Source organism: Haematobia irritans, chromosome 2 (genome assembly GCF_050003625.1).
Source record: "Haematobia irritans isolate KBUSLIRL chromosome 2, ASM5000362v1, whole genome shotgun sequence".
Classification (NCBI taxonomy): domain Eukaryota; kingdom Metazoa; phylum Arthropoda; class Insecta; order Diptera; family Muscidae; genus Haematobia; species Haematobia irritans.
This window is the reverse complement of record NC_134398.1, coordinates 223,917,676-223,937,627: the sequence shown is the minus strand read 5'-3', so window position 1 is coordinate 223,937,627 and position 19,952 is coordinate 223,917,676. Positions and strand designations below refer to the sequence as shown.

Here is a 19,952-nt window from a genome sequence, read left to right as displayed (position 1 = left end):
ATATTCATACAACGAAACAGTTTCGTTGAAATTATAAAGAAGATTCATTGTAGTTATAAAATTTCTGTTCGCGACATAAAATTGTCTCTTGTAGCGTGTTTGAGTATATTCCTTAATTCTATTTTTAGTGCATGTCCACGCAACTTCTCATTTGGGTGATATGATGTTATGAATCAAAATGAGGCAATCAATCTGAAAATTATTCAAACACTTAAGGTATAAAGTAGTGATGACATTTTGCTAACTTGTTACTACAACCAATTGCACTTTGGACAATAATTTTGTTTCTTAACAAAACAAGGTACGAACATTTTTCATAAAAAGTACGAAACTGTGTCTCTTTGTCTCTTATACCCCATTCACATTAGGCTCGAAATCTTATAAAGTGGAATAGAAATCCCTTTTTTATAAGGCAAACGGCAGTTGGAATCTACACCGAAAGAATTCTCTTCGTTAATTTACGAAACTGTTTTATAAAAAGTACGAAACTGTTTGATTAAAAGTATGAAACTATTTCATAAAAAATATGAAACTATTTCATAAAAAGTATGAAACTGTTCCATTAAAAGTATGAAACTTTTTCAATAAAAAGTACGAAATTTTTTCATAAAAAGTACGAAAGTTTTACATACAATTATGAAGAACAAATTTCGTCAAAAGCACGTAATATTTCGTTCTTTCAATGATGATGTGACTGATTATTTCAAAGATTTTTTCCTTGGGGTTTTCAACACATCGTGACACATCCTAGGAACTTGATTTTAAGAAGAAAAGTAGTTATTAATGACCAAATAATAGAATCGATAGATGTTGGCCGCCATATTACAATGGACAAGATAGTCTAATTGTATCTGTAACAACAAGCAACATTACCAAACATTTAAGGAAGTTCAAAATTTAAAGGTAATAAAATCTTATGTACTTTTTCAAGCCTGAAAATCGGAAGTATGGTAACCGACCACGTCCAATGATGGTAAGTCATTATTCTCAAGTATACGGTATTGCTGCAGGTATGGCGTAACCCTTTTCGGTAAGCAATTTTTCACCTCAGTGTTTGCAGGGAAAAATCTGTCCCTACAAACGCAAAATATTAGAAAATTCCTACATGTAAGGAATTTCCCCTACTTCAGGCAACACTAACTTCTTAATATCGACAAAGTGCATATTTTTCGGTGGACGCATTATAAATCTTTTAAACACGGGAATCTATTTTGAACAACAGCAGCGTCATTTTAATCCCACCCAATATCTACACACAAAATATTTTTTTTCTGATTGAATCACAAAATTAATTGATCTAATTAATTTTTTAATTGAAATGTCTTCAATCACGAAAATGATAGTATCAATCACAGTTTTAATTGGACATCACAAAAATCCAATTAAATTTTTTAATTGAAATGTCTTCAATCACAGAAATTATAGTACCAATTAAAAAATTAATTGTTACCACTAATTTTTGTGATTGATTTATGTTTCAATTAAAAAATTTGTTGAATCAATTAAATTTTTAATTGAATATTTTTTAAAACTCCATTAAGAATTTAATTTGAAAAATTTTCGTGCAATTTTTTTCTGCGAAAGGATATACAAAGACGATGACATTTGCCCATTGTTAGAGTTGGTAATCCAAGAGAAACTTTAATAAATCCTTAAAGATAAGTTAAGAGTCAACAAAAACCAAATACAAATCAAGTGAGATAGAAACCCATTTGCTTCCATTGCTAGATAGGATACTTTTGGTGTGTTTCAGCCAATCGCGCGGAATATACTGCAGACACCCTATTTTTATTGACATTTCATTAAATTTTAAAATAATTTTAATTTTATTATAGTCAAATATTTTAGCGATGCCATCCCATCATATCATGTGCAGTGAAACATAAAATTTTTAATTTAGATGATCTACTATTATAATTGATCTACGCCTATAAAGAAGTTCTTCCTTTTCTTAGTTATTCTAATCATCATTTTCCATTAATTAAAAAAAAAATACATTAAGCAAAGTAACAACAACTCAACAAATATTGAAAGCACAAGACAATTTTTTATACATATGTATTTAAATAGATGCTGTTAAAAACAAAAAACAAAAGATACCAAAGTAAATATATTAACTAAAGATATTTTAAATATTTTTCTAAAACAAACAAAAACCACTGTAATAAATCTTCAAAGAAACAAATAAGTAAAAAAAACATGCATGATTAAAATAATCTTTTCAGATTTTTAAAAACTAGTAAATATATATAAACCCGAATATGTGCAATATCTAAAATTAAATTTAATCTTAAATCTAAAGAAACTAAACATGGAAAATGTTTAAAAGTGAAATAAAAATAGGACCCTTTTAAAATATCTTTAACTTGTAGTGAAAATTCCCTTCCCACATGGGTTCCAAGAACAAATAGCTTTTATTTTTTTCGAATAATACAAAAGCATCAAAACTAAACAAAAAATAAAATTTAACACCAATATACAATTAGAAATTAAATGAAAAGTGAGTAAAGTGTAAAGCTGTTTTATTAAGCTAATATTTTTGCATATACATATTATGCAATAATTCTGTAATAATTTAATTAAGAAAATTTATAACATCTAAAAAAATAGATGCAAAACTTATTAAAAAATCAGCAAACATTTTTGATAGCTAAACTATATTTAATAAAACAAAACAAACGCAGCAACTAATAATAATGTCTATAACTACTTTGCAATGTAATTATATTAATTAAATAAGCAAAATCCCACAGACCAGACACACACACCCATCTCCAACACAGAAAACTAACATCTTTAACACCAATACACACACACACCGACTATATAAATAATTTATACATATTTGTACAATAAAGTATTGTACTCTAGTTTATTTAACTAATTTAATAACTAATTAAACAAACAAACAAACAACCAAGCCAAGCAAGAGCAAATGCAAATGAAAAAAGGAACCAGATATAAAAAAAAATCTCCTGTAGTAAAAAAATAAAAGACAAAAATAACTAAAATTTTCAATAATCTTCCTTTTTTAGAAATTTGATATTAACATTTAAGTCTTTATGGATGGATAAGCTGTACGTTACCATTCAAGGCTGATGACTCCTTTAAAGTGCTGTTTGTAATATTCTTTCAAGCTAAAGAAGTGTAAAGTGCACCATTTTGCGAGTTTGCAAAAACTATTGGCGAGCTGTCATGATGCGAAGGAAAGGGAATTAAATAATAATTATGTGAAGGATAATTTTAGAAGCATATAGCTTTAGATTACTGGCGGATATGGAAAAGGTTAACTTAAGCAGTCTGCTAATGTTTTTAGAACTATAAGAAATAGTCGGTTAAGTTCTACGGTAAAAAAACAGAAGTGCCTACATATACGTAATAGGTAGTAATAGTTGACAATGAACTGCATAGACTAAGTGTAAGCTCAGAGGAGAACCCTATCTGCGGATGAAGGCTTATGCGACTCCTAAAGAACGATTTCGGTGGATGAAGACGTATACAATTCCGAGGTAACACTCTCTGCGGACGCAGAGGGTGATTTAAAATTTGCTGTGGACGAAGACAACATATCGAACGAAGATACTGCCACGGAAGATTTAACGTGGAGGCAGCTTTGAGCTACATCGCAAAATATAATATTCACTGGCTATCGGAAAAAAATGACTAAGTTGCGAATGTCCCAAGCACCTGTCAACAAATGGGAAAAGTACTGAAAATTCCGAAAACTTTTTAGCTCCGAAGATCTATACCAAGTAGTCAAAGATCGCAAACGAAAGCGAGGATTTTTTTAAGTTTTAAGCATTCACATCAAAATTCTAAACGAAACTTTTCATACCAGACTACAAGAGGTGGGCACTAAGGGATAAGAAGGAAAGAAGTGGTATCATAATGAACTGAATAGCCTGAGTGAGTCGGAAATAACGGGCTAGCATCGTATACCTATTTTGTTTATTTCAAAAAGGGCCCAAGACTGAGTTATCTATCCCAGCCAGATCTATACTAAAGGCTGTGGAAAGGTTCATTCGCCTGAACCGAAACATCTACAGTCTAGGCGTGTACAGATTTGTATCTGGCGTTTTTTTTTTTCAATGACTCTATTAATCAAGTTCCTTAATCCAAATTTGTCCATAAAGCTCGATTAATAATTGTAAAATTAGATTAAAAAAAATGTTTAGTTGATCAAATAATTCTGCTTTGTTCATTCCGCTGAACCGTTTTTATTTTATTCAAGGTTAAAGGTATGAGACCGACGAGAATTACAATTCTTTCTAATGGAACTTCAATAACTTAAAGTAGTTTTCTTTATATCCACACCGGGATTTTATTTGGTATTTACATTCATTTATAACATGTCTCAAATTTATCGAATTTTTTTATAAGACGTTGTTATCGACATATAAAATACATAGCAAAACTGGATTAAAGGGGTTAAGACCGGTTTCTCAAGGTCTATTATCGTGTCGAGCTGATCTCATACAAAAACTTTATTAACCGATAGTCTATCTTCTGATTAAGTATTAATCGCCATTAGTATATTTGATTTAATTACATTAAGGTTTTCTCACGTTTATTAACATTAATTTGTCATTCATACAAGAGTTTTAATATTCTAACAATACGAATTGGCAAACAAATAATCAAATAATTTATTATACCTTTATCATCATCTTTTCATTCTTTGCACGAAACCTTAACCACCTTTGCGGAAAACCGATATGTTGTCAGTACTGATAGTTTTCGGTTCTTCAGTTCCTCGTACAGACCACCTTCGAATAAGTAATATGCTTTCGGACGATACAAAAGCGACAATATGCGACCATTTTTCTCGAAGCGAATATTGCCCATTAGATAAAAGCCTGCCTTCATTGGACATGTCAGTGAGGCATTACCTCCTTTGGTAACTGATAAAAAGGCATTTTTGATTGCAGGAACTTGACTAAGTGCATTGTACAAATCACATACACGAGCTGTTATATTAAAAGGAGGTAACATTGCCTTAGCGAGACCTCTTTGACTTATGCGTAATTTCGAGACGGGATATGCAATATCACGTTCCACCCATGTTCGAGATTCAATAAAACCTTCATTGCTGAATGTCATGTTAACTCGAAAGTAAGGTCGCCTATCCGTCCACGAGGTATCAAAAAATGACATAGCATAACATATTGGCTAGAGAGAGAGAGAGAGAGAGAGTGACAGTAAATGTAGAATACCAAATTCTTTAAGGCTTAATTTGCCCCAATTTTACCTCTTTATTGTGTGCAATATCGATACAATAAAAAATTAAGGAAACTTTCAATATTAAATTCCACATTGTTCTTGTTACCGCCCAAAAACCTGAACTGCCAATGAACATAAATCAAAACCTCGTTTAAAATCGATCAATCATTTTTAACAGTACGTATGCATTGAAGCGTGGCCGGTTAAAATTATACCTATTTGCTTCAAAAATTATAAACGAGTATTTCGATTTTCATTGAACTGCTACAAATATTTTGTACACTAACATGATTACATACACTACTTGACAAAAATATTAATACATGCATTTCGAATTAATTGGTACATAGTACATTCATAGATAGAAACTGACTTGAAAATAACTGGGAGCGAATATAATATCATTTCTATAGGTTAGGTGGCAGCCCGATTTATCAGGCTCACTTAGACTATTCAGTCCATTGTGATACCACATTGGTGAACTTCTCTCTTATCACTGAGTGCTGCCCGATTCCATGTTAAGCTCAATGACAAGGGACCTCCTTTTTATAGCCGAGTCCGAACGGCGTTCCACATTGTAGTGAAACCACTTAGAGAAGCTTTGAAACTCTCAGAAGTGTCACCAGCATTACTGAGGTGGGATAATCCATCGCTGAAAAACTTTTTTGTGTTATGTCGAAGCAGGAATCGCACACACGACCTTGTGTATGTATATTTTTGAGCCAGATTTATCAGGGAACTTCGAAATCGTGATTTCTGCAATCGAACACACTACTTTATTCTTTATAAGTTATTAGCCTCACCATCATTAGATCAAATTATGCACACCAACTAGGCTTCTTCGTAGCCAGACTTAGAGTTGGTACTGCAATATTTAACATAACACTCTTCACTGTTATGCAGATTCAGAACCTAATGAATGCAATTTTTGTCACGATTTTCTTTCTGTTGAGCATATCTCCTTGATCAACTTGCATATGCGCTTCGTCGAGAATGAAGGAACCTATTTATGATATATTTAAATTAAATTTTGTCTCATTTTTGCTCATGATGAAATTTAAAGCGCCTTGAAATAGGCCGTAGTCAAAATAACGAAGCATGACCTTAGTGTACAAAAAATAAGGATGACTTTCCAAGGTTAAGAACGAAAAGCATCTCATTGCTAAGTTAAGATATAAAAATAGATTTTGTGTTATTGCAGTAACAAAAACGGAATAAATATATGATTAAGGAATTTGTACTTATATGAAGAGATGATGCACAGTGGGGAAGAAAGATGATTCGATTTATAATTTCTATATATTTTCTCCATAAAGAGTTAGCATATAGGGCCCATATCGATTTATCCTGCGGAAAGGTTCATTCCATGGATATAAAAGTTGGTACAATTGTACTAAATTTGGTACATTCCACTTCTCAAAAGTACAATGGTACTACAATAACCTATTTGGTACAATTTGAAATACTCAGTTCGTCTTCAAAATGCTCGAGAAGTTCCAATTATTAAAATTAAATAATTGTCCAATATAAATTTTATTGTACACATATTTTAGGTACTGACCAATCTACAAGCAAATGTAATAAAATAATGCCCATTTAAAATTTGGAGTTCGATGATTATCCGACATAAAATATTGCATATTTAAAATATTCAGATCAAATATAGACCATGTAGAACATATTTCTATAACCTGAAATGGAAAAAAAATATATATTTAGGATTTTATGAAGCATTTCCATTGAACTTTAGTCTTGATGCTGAGATCATGTCGAAAATTCTGTCAGATCATGGACAACTCTTGAGTGAAAACTTGTTTTCCCTCAATGAATTTCCAATATTGAATGCCTTATTCCCAAATTTGCTAGTGTTGTGATATTTCAAGAATCCCTCGCGTTCAAATCCCCAATTTTGTGACTGAATATTTTCATACGAAAATATGGCATTGACAACAAACACATTGGAAGGAAACAGGTTTTTAATTTCGGCTCACACAAAACCTTAACATTCGTTATTTTACAACTTGATAAATAATATTTATTCTTTCGGTTACTACTTTTTGGTACAATTTAAACCCAAAAATTACGGCGACGGTTCGGAAACTACTTAGCCTATCAATGAAAGAGAACATAGTTAGCCTATAAATGAAAGAGAACATAGTAAGCGTTTGGCATGGTTCAACAATGCATGGCATGACATCCTTTAATCTTTATGAAATATATTTCTAAGGCAACATTGAACACCAAAATTAAAAAAGTCCGGCCTTATAAGTTATAATTTCGCCAATAAAAACTTTTTAAATTTAGCACTTTTATTTAGCAATTGAATATTATTTTTAGCATTACCTCAATGCTGATTTAGCAGCAAAATTTTTGGAGATCTGGTTACAGTCCTAAACAAAATGTTAACGGAAATGTTGAAAAGAAACTCTATTAGCATTATGTATATTCAAGAAGTAATTTTTCTATTGTAGCCAGCGTTGCCACAATGACCAGCGGACCATTTTTCCAAATTAAATTAATATAATTTAAAAGTTAGTTTTTCCAAAAATTTAATTCTTTAGAAAATTTTGTCAAAATTTTATTTCTATAGAAAATTTTGTCAAAATTTTATTTCTATAGAAAATTTTTTCAAAATTTTATTTCTATAGAAAATTTTTTCAAAATTTTATTTCTATAGAAAATTTTTTCCAAATTTTATTTCTATAGAAAATTTTTTCAAAATTTTATTTCTATAGAAAATTTTTTTCAAATTTTATTTCTATAGAAAATTTTTTCAAAATTTTATTTCTATAGAAAATTTTTTCAAAATTTTATTTCTATAGAAAATTTTTTCAAAATTTTATTCCTATAGAAAATTTTTTCAAAATTTTAATTCTATAGAAAATTTTGTCAAAATTTTATTTCTATAGAAAATTTTGTCAAAATTTTATTTCTATAGAAAATTTTGCCAAAATTTTATTTCTATAGAAAATTTTGTGAAAATTTTATTTCTATAGAAAATTTTGTCAAAATTTTATTTCTATAGATAATTTTGTCAAAATTTTATTTCTACGAGGGCGGTTGGGAAACTTATTAGCCTATCAATGAAAGAGAATAGTTAGTATTTCAAAAATATTTTTATTTTTCAATACAATCTCCGCTTTTCTAGCAATTCTACCCCTTGATTAAAATAGTTGTCCTCAAGATCTTCAAAATTGTGGTTTAAAACTGTAATTGCATCTTCATTTGAGGTGAAACGCTTGCCATCAAAGAATTTTTTTAGATTTGGGAACAAGTAAGTCACTGGGAGGCTAAATCAGGAGAAGCAACTTGTACTTTAATTCGTTGATTTTAGCCATTGTTAAAACACTCTTGTGCGCTGGTGCGTTGTCTTGATGAAAAATTATTGTTTTGTGTTGTAAGCCAGGACGTTTTTCTCGAATTTGTACATTTAATTGAATTTATTGTTTTACCATTTTGCAGAGAGTCAATCAATAAAATACCTTTGAAGTCCCAAAAAACCTTTGCCATAACCTTACCAGCCGATTGAATTGTTTTCGCCTTCTTTGGGGCACTTCCTCCAGCTTCAGTCCATTGTTTGGATTGTTCTTTTGTCTCTGGCGTATAGTGGTGGATCCATGTCTCATCAATAGTTATGAAACGACGCTTAAAATCAATTTTATTTCGCTTAAAACGATCCAAACAAGCTTGAGAAATGTTGATTCTTATGCGTTTTTGATCGACTGTTAACAAATGCGGCACCCACCTTGCAGAAAGCTTTTTCATCTGTTCTTCATGCAAAATTAAATGGACTCGATCATTTGAGATACCCATGATATTAGCAATTTCACGCACTTTTATTCGTCATTTCATTTATTCGTCATATCATTTCATACCATATCATGCACTTTGGCTACAATTTCTGTTGTTGTTGCTGTTTTTGGACATCCACTACGTGGTTCATCTTCAATGCTTGTACGACCACGTTTAAATTCAGCAAACCAATTTTTTTATTACTGTTGCATATGAAGGAGCACTTTCACCTAACACATTCACCATATCATTATGAATTTCTTGTACCGATAAACCTAAATATTTAATGACAACACGCATTTCTAATTTTTCCATTGTAAAAAATTGCGGATGGAAGTTTCCAAAACACTTAACTTTTTTCTGTTTATAGCGCGCTTTTTTCTGTTTTTGTGCTAGACTAAGAAGTTTCCGAACTGCCCTCGTACACTTACTTTCTCGTTGAAACAATTTAAAAAATTGATTTTTATCCCTGGTTCATTCGCCCGAATGGAAAGATGTACAGCCAGGCGTGTTAACCCTCTAATGCCCCAATTTTTTGGCCAGCTGATTAAATATTTACCCCCATATGCAATAAAATAATACAGAATACTTCAAGCCTACGACACAAAAGCAAGAAAATTTTATACCGTAAAATTCAGTATATGCTGCAAAGTCTCTTGAACAGTTTCAACTAAGTTTTCTTTTTATTTTACCCATTTTGTTGTCTTAAGGTGTGTTTCACTAAAAGCTTCCTTATTTAATGAAGCCCGCTTAAAGGCGGGCTTTTTCTCGAATTGAAGATAGATGGGAGGGATATATTCTTGTTTCTTTCCTTTCAACATTCTATCGCGATGCGATAATAATATCAAAGGCTACAACAACAGCAAAAAACCCATATGGAAATACAATCAATGATCTAAATATTTAAAAATTTAGTTTTATTGGAAATAATGAGATATAACATCGAATTGGATGTATAAAAATCAAAATCTTTGATTTATTCCTTGCAAGATTTTTTCACCACTTTTATGGTAAAATTATATGTTGACAGAGCGACAAGTTTCTTATTCTCCAATTCTTCATAAGCTCCACCAGCAAAAGTATAAGTAACCCTGGGTTTATACATAAACGACAGAATTGGATTTCGGCTGGCTATACGCATATTTCCCATTACATAGAATCCCGGTTTCAATGGGCATTCAAAGGTCATATTACTTTGTTTGGTAACAGTTCCAAAGGCTTGTTTTACCATGGGCACTTTGTTGACTACCGAACTTAAATCACATAGACGGGCGGTGATATTATAAAGTGCAACTGGTGGATTAGTTCCATCTTTTTGAAGAACACTGAACTTTGTTACAGGGTTTAAAATTTCCCTGGTCACTGTCGTTTCCGATGTTACGGCGCCTTGATCGCCAAAAGTCATGTTAACCACATAATCTGGTCTTCGATCAGTCCAAGATGTATGTGTAAAGGTGGGTATGAAACACATAAACTGAAACAAAGTTCATTAGATTTTGTCATAGCACAATTTTTCATTGTATCTATTTACCTCTTTGCTTAGACCATAGTCTATAAAATTTTGAAGGATTAAACACAACGGAATAAATTTCATGATACTCATTGTTTACCTACACCACGTGAAGAATGATCGGATCAACGTCAACAATTTTTTCAAGTTATTAAACAATGAGCCAGCCATACATAGTAAGCCATCTGAATCATTGATTATCATTGGTAATATTTTTTTAATAGTTTTATTGTTTTTTTTTTTTTTGTAAATTTAGCAAAATCATTGTGTTTTTGGTTATTCTATTCTTAGACAAAAATGTAAATTATTGACAAAGTAATTAATGGTAATGGTATATTAGGCTTGTTTTCGATTTGCACTGAATAGCCATGTTGTGGCTGACTACACAAAAATATGCAAAACTGACATCTGATGTCCAATACTACAAGAAAACAGTTCTTATATTAGCTTACCTAAGTCTTGCATACAAAGGATCATAGATTCATTCATTCATCATAGATTCTATGCCAGTATCTGTCAATCGCCAGTATGATTTCCAGCGGTGAATTATCTTCTCTTCCAGAGCCGATGTGACATGCCGTTCAGAATCGGGTATATCAAGCAGGTCCCCTATCGTTAAGCTAAATATAGAATGGACAGAACTTCCCAGCAAAAAAATTTGGAAGTTCTTCCAAAGGCACAACTTTAAAATCACTTCCAGAAGATGCACTCCCAATGATGTCCTTTATTTTAACTACTCAGGAAGTTATTTTAATTCAATTTTTCATAACTTGGTTTTTTCATATTTTTAATGGGTAATTTTAACTTTTTTTTGTCTCAAATAGGTTAAAAACAGATTAAGAATTCATAAAATGGTACAAATCATGCGAAAAAAATGCTAAATCCAATCTGAAAAAATTGTGCATTTTTGAAAATATTTGAGCTCAAACGTTTCCGACAAGAGTTAGAATCCATTAAAAATTATAAAAAAATTATAAAAATTATTTATTTGACAAATTATCACAGAATTTTTTAATTTACATCCAAAACATTGAATTCGGATCACACCTAAAGAAGTAATGCAAATTCAGTGCAACGGCTGTTTAAATGGAGGACTTTCGTCCTATGACAAGCCCATGCTAAATTCATCGCTTCTGTCTCAATTTTGCACCACTTCCGGATCCAAAAAGAAAATTTTCATTACTTTTTTGGCGACGCTTTTTTTTGCTGGGTTATTTATAATAGACCTAATAAAAGTAACATAGGCGGCCAGTATAGGAGATACTGGTGGTCGAATTCCCTAGACACCGACCATTTCGGACCATGTACCAGCATGATCATGAGATCATGGTGCCCGATTAAGAAGAAAGGTAATGAGCTGTTAATTCCATACGTGCAACATATGGGCAAATTTAGGAGATCATTACTTTCCTTCTTAAACGAAGACCATGATGTCGAGGGTGGCTGAGGTGTGTATTCCGCCACCCAGTATCTCCTGGTCACCCACGTTACTCTGGTAAGTTCACGTGTAACAGGACCATTTACTGAAAGACGATCAGATGTTATATTCGCTATATATACGAGGATGGTTCTTTAAGTACTAGAGGGCCGAAAAAATATGCTTTCGTAACGGCGATGGCCTCACCATTGGAATGGAAAATGTCGCGCCGGGCCACATCAATCGATCAAATTGATAGTGGCTAGTTTCTGATCATAAAAAATCACAAACTTTATATGCAAATTCAGTAACATTGAGGGATTTTTTGACTGCCCTTCATCAAAAGTCAAGTCTTCTTCGTTACAAAACAAAACCGTATCAGATAGAACAAATACAAGCAATTACTTGACTTTTCATTTGATTTCCGAATCTACTTTATTCCTGGAATTGTGTATATCTGCATGACAGTCGGCCATGTAATAAGTAAATGTCTAATTTATATTAAATACTGCAATCCCACCGATTAAATTCACTATGCCGTAAACGTTGAAATGGTGTCTGCATTATTATCACGTTGCTGCATTTGTCTATCTTCTTGTTGTATGGATGTTTTTTCCACAGCCTGTTTATGCATAATTGAACGGAAATGTACGACCAAATGTGTTCTTCTTGTAAATGCTTTCGAACAGACCTCACATCTAGAAAAGAAGGGCGTAAAACAATCTTGTATTAATAAAAGAAAACATATAGCAAAGCACAACAACAAGCCGCAATACAAATGATGTGTAATTATTCAATTATTTATAAAATTAATTCAGTTCGAAACTATTTTTTTTTCGTATTAAACAAATTTATGATTTATAAAATACGTCATATTTTTGGTTAGACTATAAAATACTTCTTGAATAATACCCAGAGGAAAAGTTTTCATAGAGCCGAAGACGATCGGAGCTCTACTGGATTAGAAATAACACAGGCTGTTCAAAGTAGAGGTGTGCACGTGACACGAAATGGTCGTGACTCACGAAAATTTTCGTGACTCACGCGTGAGTCGTGTATCCCACAAAACAATATCGTGCGTGAGTAAGGTTTTGCTATCGTGAGTGTGCGTGAGTAAAATATTACTCACGTACACACCTCTAGTTTAAAGCACTGAACTTGCTCAATTGTTGAGGCGTCGGGATTATGTTGAGTTACGTCACTGAAAACATGTTCGATTCGTAACCGTTAGACTCCGTTTATTCATTTCTCTCAGGGAAAAAATGCGTCAGTTCCAAAGATTAATTTTCTGATATTTCGTTTTGAGTTTTTCGTAAAGAGTCAGTTCCAAATATTAATTTTCCGGCATTTGCTTTTATGTTGTTCGTAAAGAGCACAGCTTCTCGAAATTAAATTTCGTATTTTCGCGGGTTTGATCAGAATTTTTGTGCAAAAATGAACATTTGAGTTTTTAATTTATTTCACACAATTCAATTTGGTTCCTGTTTGTTCACCAACCTTGCCTACGTGCCAAATGAGTTACATGTCGGTAAGAAAATCATAACCGAAAAATCCTATTTTGTAAATATTTAAGGAGGCCGGGAAATGGGTCTGAAATATAGACCCATAGATTTGATTGCCTCAGATCAATTACAATATCTCTTTTTGTTCTAAAGGTTTTGTCATGTTTTGGTGTTTTTTTAACAAATAGTAGAGTAATTTCATAAATAATTAAAGACATCATTTGATTACCACTAACAGATATATGCAAAATTTGCTTACTTGAAATTTCTCTCGTTGGTATGCGTTAGAGTATGATTTTTCAAAATGTATGAAGTTGTAAAAGATTTTCCACACTGTGTACAAACAAATGGCCTATCGTTGGTATGAGTCCTTTCGTGTTTAATCCTTGTGCTATAATCTGTAAACCGACGTTCACAAAATTTGCAAGCGAAGGGGCGTTCCCCTAAAAAATAACGGATTAGTTATTTCGAAAAGGTTTATTAGGTAGAATATAATTTTAAAAGATTTTCTATTTTATTATATTTCATGCTCAACGCTATAATATGCAGAACAAACCGGCAATCGAAACAACTCAATCCCGCGGCGGCGGGTTCTGTGTACCGGATTGACCCATCCATTGGCCAGCGGCTGCCACATCAGTGTACGTGTTGTTTCGTCCGTCTTTTTGTGTTGGAGAAGGTGCATCCCGGGGAGCCTTCTCCGTTTGCTGTTGGTCCGATCTGGGATAGAGGAGAACCCCGGACCATGGTATTGTTCAGTCGGCCGAAACCTGATCCACCACCATTCGGTTTCGGTCAGGTGTAACCGGTGCTTGGAGTGGGTGCATTACCGGAACTGATTCGGCTTAACATCGCTGAGGGAGTATAGTCATACTGACTACGTGACAGGATGCTGTGCCAGCGACAGCAGCAGTGGGTCGTCTGACTATGCGACCCCCCCCCCGACATCTCCCGTACAACAATATTCTCCGCCGCAACATCGTACACCCAATATTGTTGTTCCAGTTCCGGATAGCGCATCGTTTTTGCAATTTAATTGCAACGGGCTCCGAGGTAAGATTAGCGAAATCGTGGACTTTATGAATCGGAAAAGGATAAGGGTCGCGGCGATCCAGGAGACTAAGCTGAATGCCACCTGCAGCCTACGCCATTGTGATGGATACAATGTGCTTCGAAAGGATCGCACAAGAAGTGAAGGTGGTGGCCTGGCTTTCATAATACACCGTTCCGTGCAGTATAGACCTATCCCGCTTGTGCCCGACACTAATGACCCGTATATAGGATGTATGAGGGTAGCAGTCAAGTCTGGGGCTGCCGAGATAGAGCTATACAATGTGTATATACCGCCGGTTGGTGGCTGTGCTCCAGGTTATAGCCCAAACATTGAGTGGCTGTTGTGCGGGCATAACCGATTGGTTCTAGGAGACTTTAATGCCCACCATGAACTTTAGCATTCACTCCTAGGTAATGACCAGAGAGACATAGCTTTGGCAGAGCAGATAGATGACTCCACATTTTACACGGTGAACGAAGAGGCCCCCACGAAAATTATGGGTGACTGCAGCAGTTCACCAGATTTATCTTTAGCGTCGCCTGATCTGATAAATGACGTTTCCTGGCAACCCGTCATTTCATTGGAATCGGACCACATCCCCATAATTCTCACCATTAACCGACCCTCCGATTTCATAACCTCTGAACGCCGGACGTTTACCAATCAAAAGAAAGCCAACTGGGAAGGCTTCAGAGAATACACCGATCGCCGCTTCAGTGAGCTCCCGTCCCCCTCTCATGTTCATGTTGCCCAGAGGGCATTCCGGGACATCATCAACGCAGCAGCCGCTCGCTTCATACCCGCTGTTCGAATTGCCCAAGTGAGGCCCAATTTCCCAGCCGAAGCGGCGGGACTCGCAGACGAGCTTGATGAACGCCGTCGTGCTAACCCTGCTAATCCTAGAATCAGAGAATTAAATCTAGAGATTAGTAAGATAGTCGACGAGCACAAGCGGAACCCTTGGTTAGAGCACCTGAAGCAATGTAACTTAGGCACAGGAACTGGTAAATTGTGGTCAACAGTGAGAGCCCTCTCGAACCCCGCTACAAGGGATGATGGGATTTCAGTCACCTTTGGTGACGTGACTGTGACTGATCCGAAGAGATGCGCCAAATACTTCAACCGACAGTTTGTCGAGCATCCCGAGAGTGATGGAGCGAAAAGGAGAGCCACTCGTCGCATACGTGGTCTCCGAGCAGACGACACACCACAATTTACCTCAGCCGAAGTTACCAATGTCATCAACAGAGCAAAACCATCCAAGGCGCTGGGCCCTGACGGAATTTCAATGCTAATGCTGAAGCATCTGGGAATACTGGGAGTTAAGTACCTGACCAGACTTCTCAATTTGTCCTTGGAATCACTCATTATACCCGGTGTCTGGAAGAAGGGAAGAGTGATTCCACACTGAAGCCAGGCAAAGATTCGAGCAAAGGTGAATCGTACAGACCGATATCCCTTCTCTCGCCAGTAGCCAAGACACTTGAGGCACTACTCCTCCCCAGCCTTATGGAGAATTTTCTGCCCACCATCAACATGGATTCCGTAAGGTACACAGTACGACGACAGCCTTACATACCATTTCGACACATATCAATAGGGGACTTAATCAGCCCAAGCCGTGTCATAGGGCGGTCCTCGTGGCGCTTGACCTATCGAAAGCGTTCGATACGGTCAACCATGCCACATTAGTCGAGGACATCGAGCATACGTCCCTACCGGCAGGAGTGAACCGTTGGGTGCTGAATTATATGTGTGGACGCCAATCGTACGTGGAATTCAGGGACAAAAAGTCAAAACCCCGTAGAGTTAAACAGGGAGTTGCCCAGGGTGGGGTGATATCTCCGGCACTGTTTAACCTCTACCTGTCCTCGATTCCACGCCCACCAGACGGCGTCGAGATTGTGTCATATGCGGATGACTGTACAATCTTGGCATCTGGGCCCAATGTTGATGACATTTGCGATCGATTGAATGTCTACCTCGCTGATCTTACAAGTTATTTCACTGCAAGGAATTTGAGGATATCTCCCACCAAATCCTCAGACACACTATTCACTACATGGACGGTGGAAGTACGCAGGCAGTTGAATGTCAGAGTCGATGGCGAAACAATTCCGACAACATATTACCCCAAGATTCTCGGGGTCACATTCGACAGCCTAGATCAGGCAGCATACCAGACAGGCCTGAACAGGATTCATGAGGATACTGTAGCTGAAGCGGTGAGAAGCTACAAGGTTAATCCTGTTCTCGGAGTCCGACCGCCGCCCTGTAGGACCGGAGGAGAGAGACCTCCCACGCAGACAAGGGTAGTTTTGGACCAACTAAGATCAGGCAAGTGCAGTCGCCTCCATTCATACTTATCAGTGATTGATATCAGCGTAGCTGACGTGTGTCCCATCTTTAATCAAGGGCCACATGACACTCGTCACCTTTTTGCTTGCCAAGCTAAGCCTACCCGTCTCACTACCAGATCACTCTGGATACACCCCATCCTTGTCGCAGAGTTCCTTGATCTGGCTACCAGCTGAACTACACAAGCGTAGAACAAAATGGATGAAACTACAATAAAAACTATTACAACGTCTCTTTTTTAACCCTGGACAGTCATCCTTCGTCAAAATGACGACGCGTAATTTCATTTTCGATTTAAAATGCATTTTAGTCGTTTGGGAAATCATAAATTTAAGTTATACTAATTCAACCATTTTACGAATTTTTGTTTTATACTAATTAAAAACAAATTGAACAAGAAAATAAACACAATTTTGGTTCTCATTTTTGCTTACGATGTAAATTATAGCGTCTTGAAATAAGCCGTAGTCAAAATGACGAAGGATGACGTTAGTGTATAAAAAATAAGGATGACTTTCCAGGGTTAATTCTATTGGCTTCCAATAGTCTTTAGAACTTGCGTATTTCCTACTTACCTGTATGTTTCCTCATATGGCGCCTCAGCTCTGAACTAGTGAAAAATTTGTCAGGGCACAATCTGTAAAAATCGATAATAGTTAAAAAAAAAACACATGTAATTAAATGTTACAATAAAGCTCTAACATGGCAACTTAAAAATATCTTAGACTAATATATAATAAATTAAACAAAAGTGTTAGTTAAAGATTTACGAATAAGTTTTTAGTTTAAGGTGGGTACTAAGTTCGAGTTTAACCGCTAAAATCAAGACTAAATCAGTACATAAGTTTAAGATTATAACTTTGATGCAACTTTTATTAGCATAGCAAATTTTTGTCAAGTTTATATTCTTTAAAATGGATTATTAAGGAAAATTAATAGCGAAAATTGCAATTTTTCACTATTTCTTTTTTCTAATAATCCATTATAAATAATATAAACTTTAAGGTATTTCCCATCAAGTTTTAATAAAATTTGCATCAAAGAGGTATAATTTCATACTGTTTTGTGTTTGATTTTAGCGGCTAAATTCGAAAATAGCACCCACCTTTACCATCTTTTGAAAAGTAGGTATTATAAATAGCTAAAACTAAACTAACTTTTCGAAGGTTTAGGGCTTTATTTTTTTATTGATGCTTTTAAAAATGAATTGGGTCATTTAATTTAGTGACTTAAGGCAAGATTTTGATAATTTTGCTTGAATAAACCTCGAATCCACAAGCTGGTTCTAAATCGAGACATACATTTTTAGATATACGAACCGCTCATTGGGCATGATTTATGTTCCTGTTTCAAAAATGTCCATGATATATTATAAATAGAAAATTGGCATATACATTGTCTATACAGATTGATTGATATCCTAGTCTTAAAGTCAACCCAATATTGTTCCAAAATGGCACAATTTCGGCATAACCTTTCAGTATGTATGATCCAAATAGTAAAATAGAGTTCCATCTTTTTAATAGACACAATCAACACACCAATCATTTGAAACTATATAAGCATTTAATTTACTTACTCGCAAGCACATTGTTTATCGCCCATATGTCTTCGCATATGAAGTTTGAAATGATTTCTACACGTAAAGTGATTTCCACACTGATCACAAATAAATAAGTTGGAATGGCCTTTTGAATTTTTCTCTCTTTTTTGCGATCGTTTTTCTTTAGGATTTGAACCTTGTTTATTCTGTGCTAAAGAGTCTTTTCGTTTGCCCCTCCCTTTTTTACTTTTTTCTTCATTATTATCCAGAGAAGGTATCGGATTATATTCGTTGTCACTTCCATGGCATTCTTCATTTATTGAACCAATACTGTCATCATCATCCTCTGGAGGAACATGTGCATTCCAAACCATTTCATTAGTCGAATCGCCCAGAGTATTGTTACCTTCATGTTTGCCCATATCTAAAGCATTTATTTCGTCTTCCAGTGACTCCTCACAAGGAGTTCCTTTGCAATCGGTTTGAAGAGAGTCGACAACATACATTTCCTTTTCCGAATCATCTAGTATATCATTTTCTTCTTTGACGCATACTTGCACAAATTCCGTGTCCTCAATATTCTTGTTGCGCCGCTTGCTGTAATTACATTTCGAAATCTCTTCCCTTTCAAAGGAATGTTGCACATTTATAACTTGTTCTCTAAATTGATGAGCTTGTGTCAGCGATTCATGGCATGATGAGCAGATAAGTTTAGGGAGACCTTCTTTCTTAAGCTGTAAGCAAAGACAATAAGTAAACATTTTGTGGGATATGTATAATTTAAGAATACAAACCAAAATTCCTGTTATATCTTGGATTTGAAGCAGCACTTCCTTATGTTTCGTACTAAACAACTTCAGACCATCTTCACAGTTATTTGCACAAGTTCTGCACATATCCATGTCCATCATAGATTTAAATTAGCTTCAACATAAACAAATAAAATATAGACAGAAAATTCCCTTCTCTAGAAGTGTTCTAGATGGCGCTGGTGTCGAAGTAAGTAACACCAACGAGAATTGGGCAACATGGAGACTCGCTCTCTATTATTGAGAGAGAGAGCAACAGTCAAGACGGTAGATGTCACTAAAAGACGAAACAAAAAGCACCATTCAAATTATACCTAGTTTCCCATCTTCGGATCCGGGGTTAAGTACAACTCCGAGAATAAATAATATCGATATTTTCTTTTAGTACTCGATGCAACATTTGTATGAGTTATGCGATTTACAGACTATCAGTTATTCCGGACGGAATGTCGGTGTTTGTAAAGAATCTTGCAGTGTGTCGGATTGATACGACTGGTCGGCGATGACTAAATAATCGGCAAATGTGTCATCGACCCCATAATCATGCAACAGTATCTATTATGCCTTCGGACTTAACTTATAATGTGCACAATATATGAGATATGTTCGACACGAGCACTGTCGTCCGGAAAAACTGATAGTCTGTAAAGCGCATAAAGTGCATTATACATGGCAGAATTTATATATTATTCGAATTAATAAGCAAGTACACAATCGTGGTTTACTTGACCGCAATGTTTCTTTTTT

At 34.9% G+C, this 19,952-nt stretch overlaps 3 protein-coding genes across 5 annotated transcripts; all 3 read right to left on the bottom strand.

Moving 5' to 3' along the window:
- Positions 1-4,535: 4,535 nt before the first annotated feature.
- On the bottom strand, positions 4,536-5,443 carry LOC142227172 (uncharacterized). Its single transcript, XM_075297577.1, has 2 exons — positions 5,249-5,443; positions 4,536-5,169 (listed from the first exon to the last, which is right to left on the bottom strand). The coding sequence occupies exons 1-2, from the start codon at positions 5,354-5,356 to the stop codon at positions 4,672-4,674; spliced, it is 606 nt and encodes a 201-aa protein (XP_075153692.1). The 5' UTR covers positions 5,357-5,443; the 3' UTR covers positions 4,536-4,671.
- Positions 5,444-9,908: 4,465 nt separating this feature from the next.
- Positions 9,909-11,187, bottom strand: LOC142227174 (uncharacterized). Its single transcript, XM_075297579.1, has 2 exons — positions 10,544-11,187; positions 9,909-10,486 (listed from the first exon to the last, which is right to left on the bottom strand). Exons 1-2 carry the CDS (start codon positions 10,613-10,615, stop codon positions 9,989-9,991), a joined length of 570 nt encoding a protein of 189 aa, XP_075153694.1. The 5' UTR covers positions 10,616-11,187; the 3' UTR covers positions 9,909-9,988.
- A 1,153-nt stretch (positions 11,188-12,340) lies between these two features.
- LOC142227169 (uncharacterized) lies at positions 12,341-19,378 on the bottom strand. Of its 3 annotated transcripts, none has more exons than XM_075297568.1 (5): positions 19,191-19,377; positions 18,433-19,130; positions 17,429-17,490; positions 13,701-13,884; positions 12,341-12,637 (listed from the first exon to the last, which is right to left on the bottom strand). In XM_075297568.1, the coding sequence occupies exons 1-5, from the start codon at positions 19,305-19,307 to the stop codon at positions 12,472-12,474; spliced, it is 1,227 nt and encodes a 408-aa protein (XP_075153683.1). In that variant the 5' UTR covers positions 19,308-19,377; the 3' UTR covers positions 12,341-12,471. The 3 variants fall into 3 exon arrangements, with proteins under 3 accessions (XP_075153683.1, XP_075153684.1, XP_075153685.1); XM_075297569.1 differs by having other exon boundaries at positions 13,701-13,839; XM_075297570.1 differs by lacking the exon at positions 13,701-13,884 and having other exon boundaries at positions 19,191-19,378.
- Between the last annotated feature and the right edge of the window lie 574 nt (positions 19,379-19,952).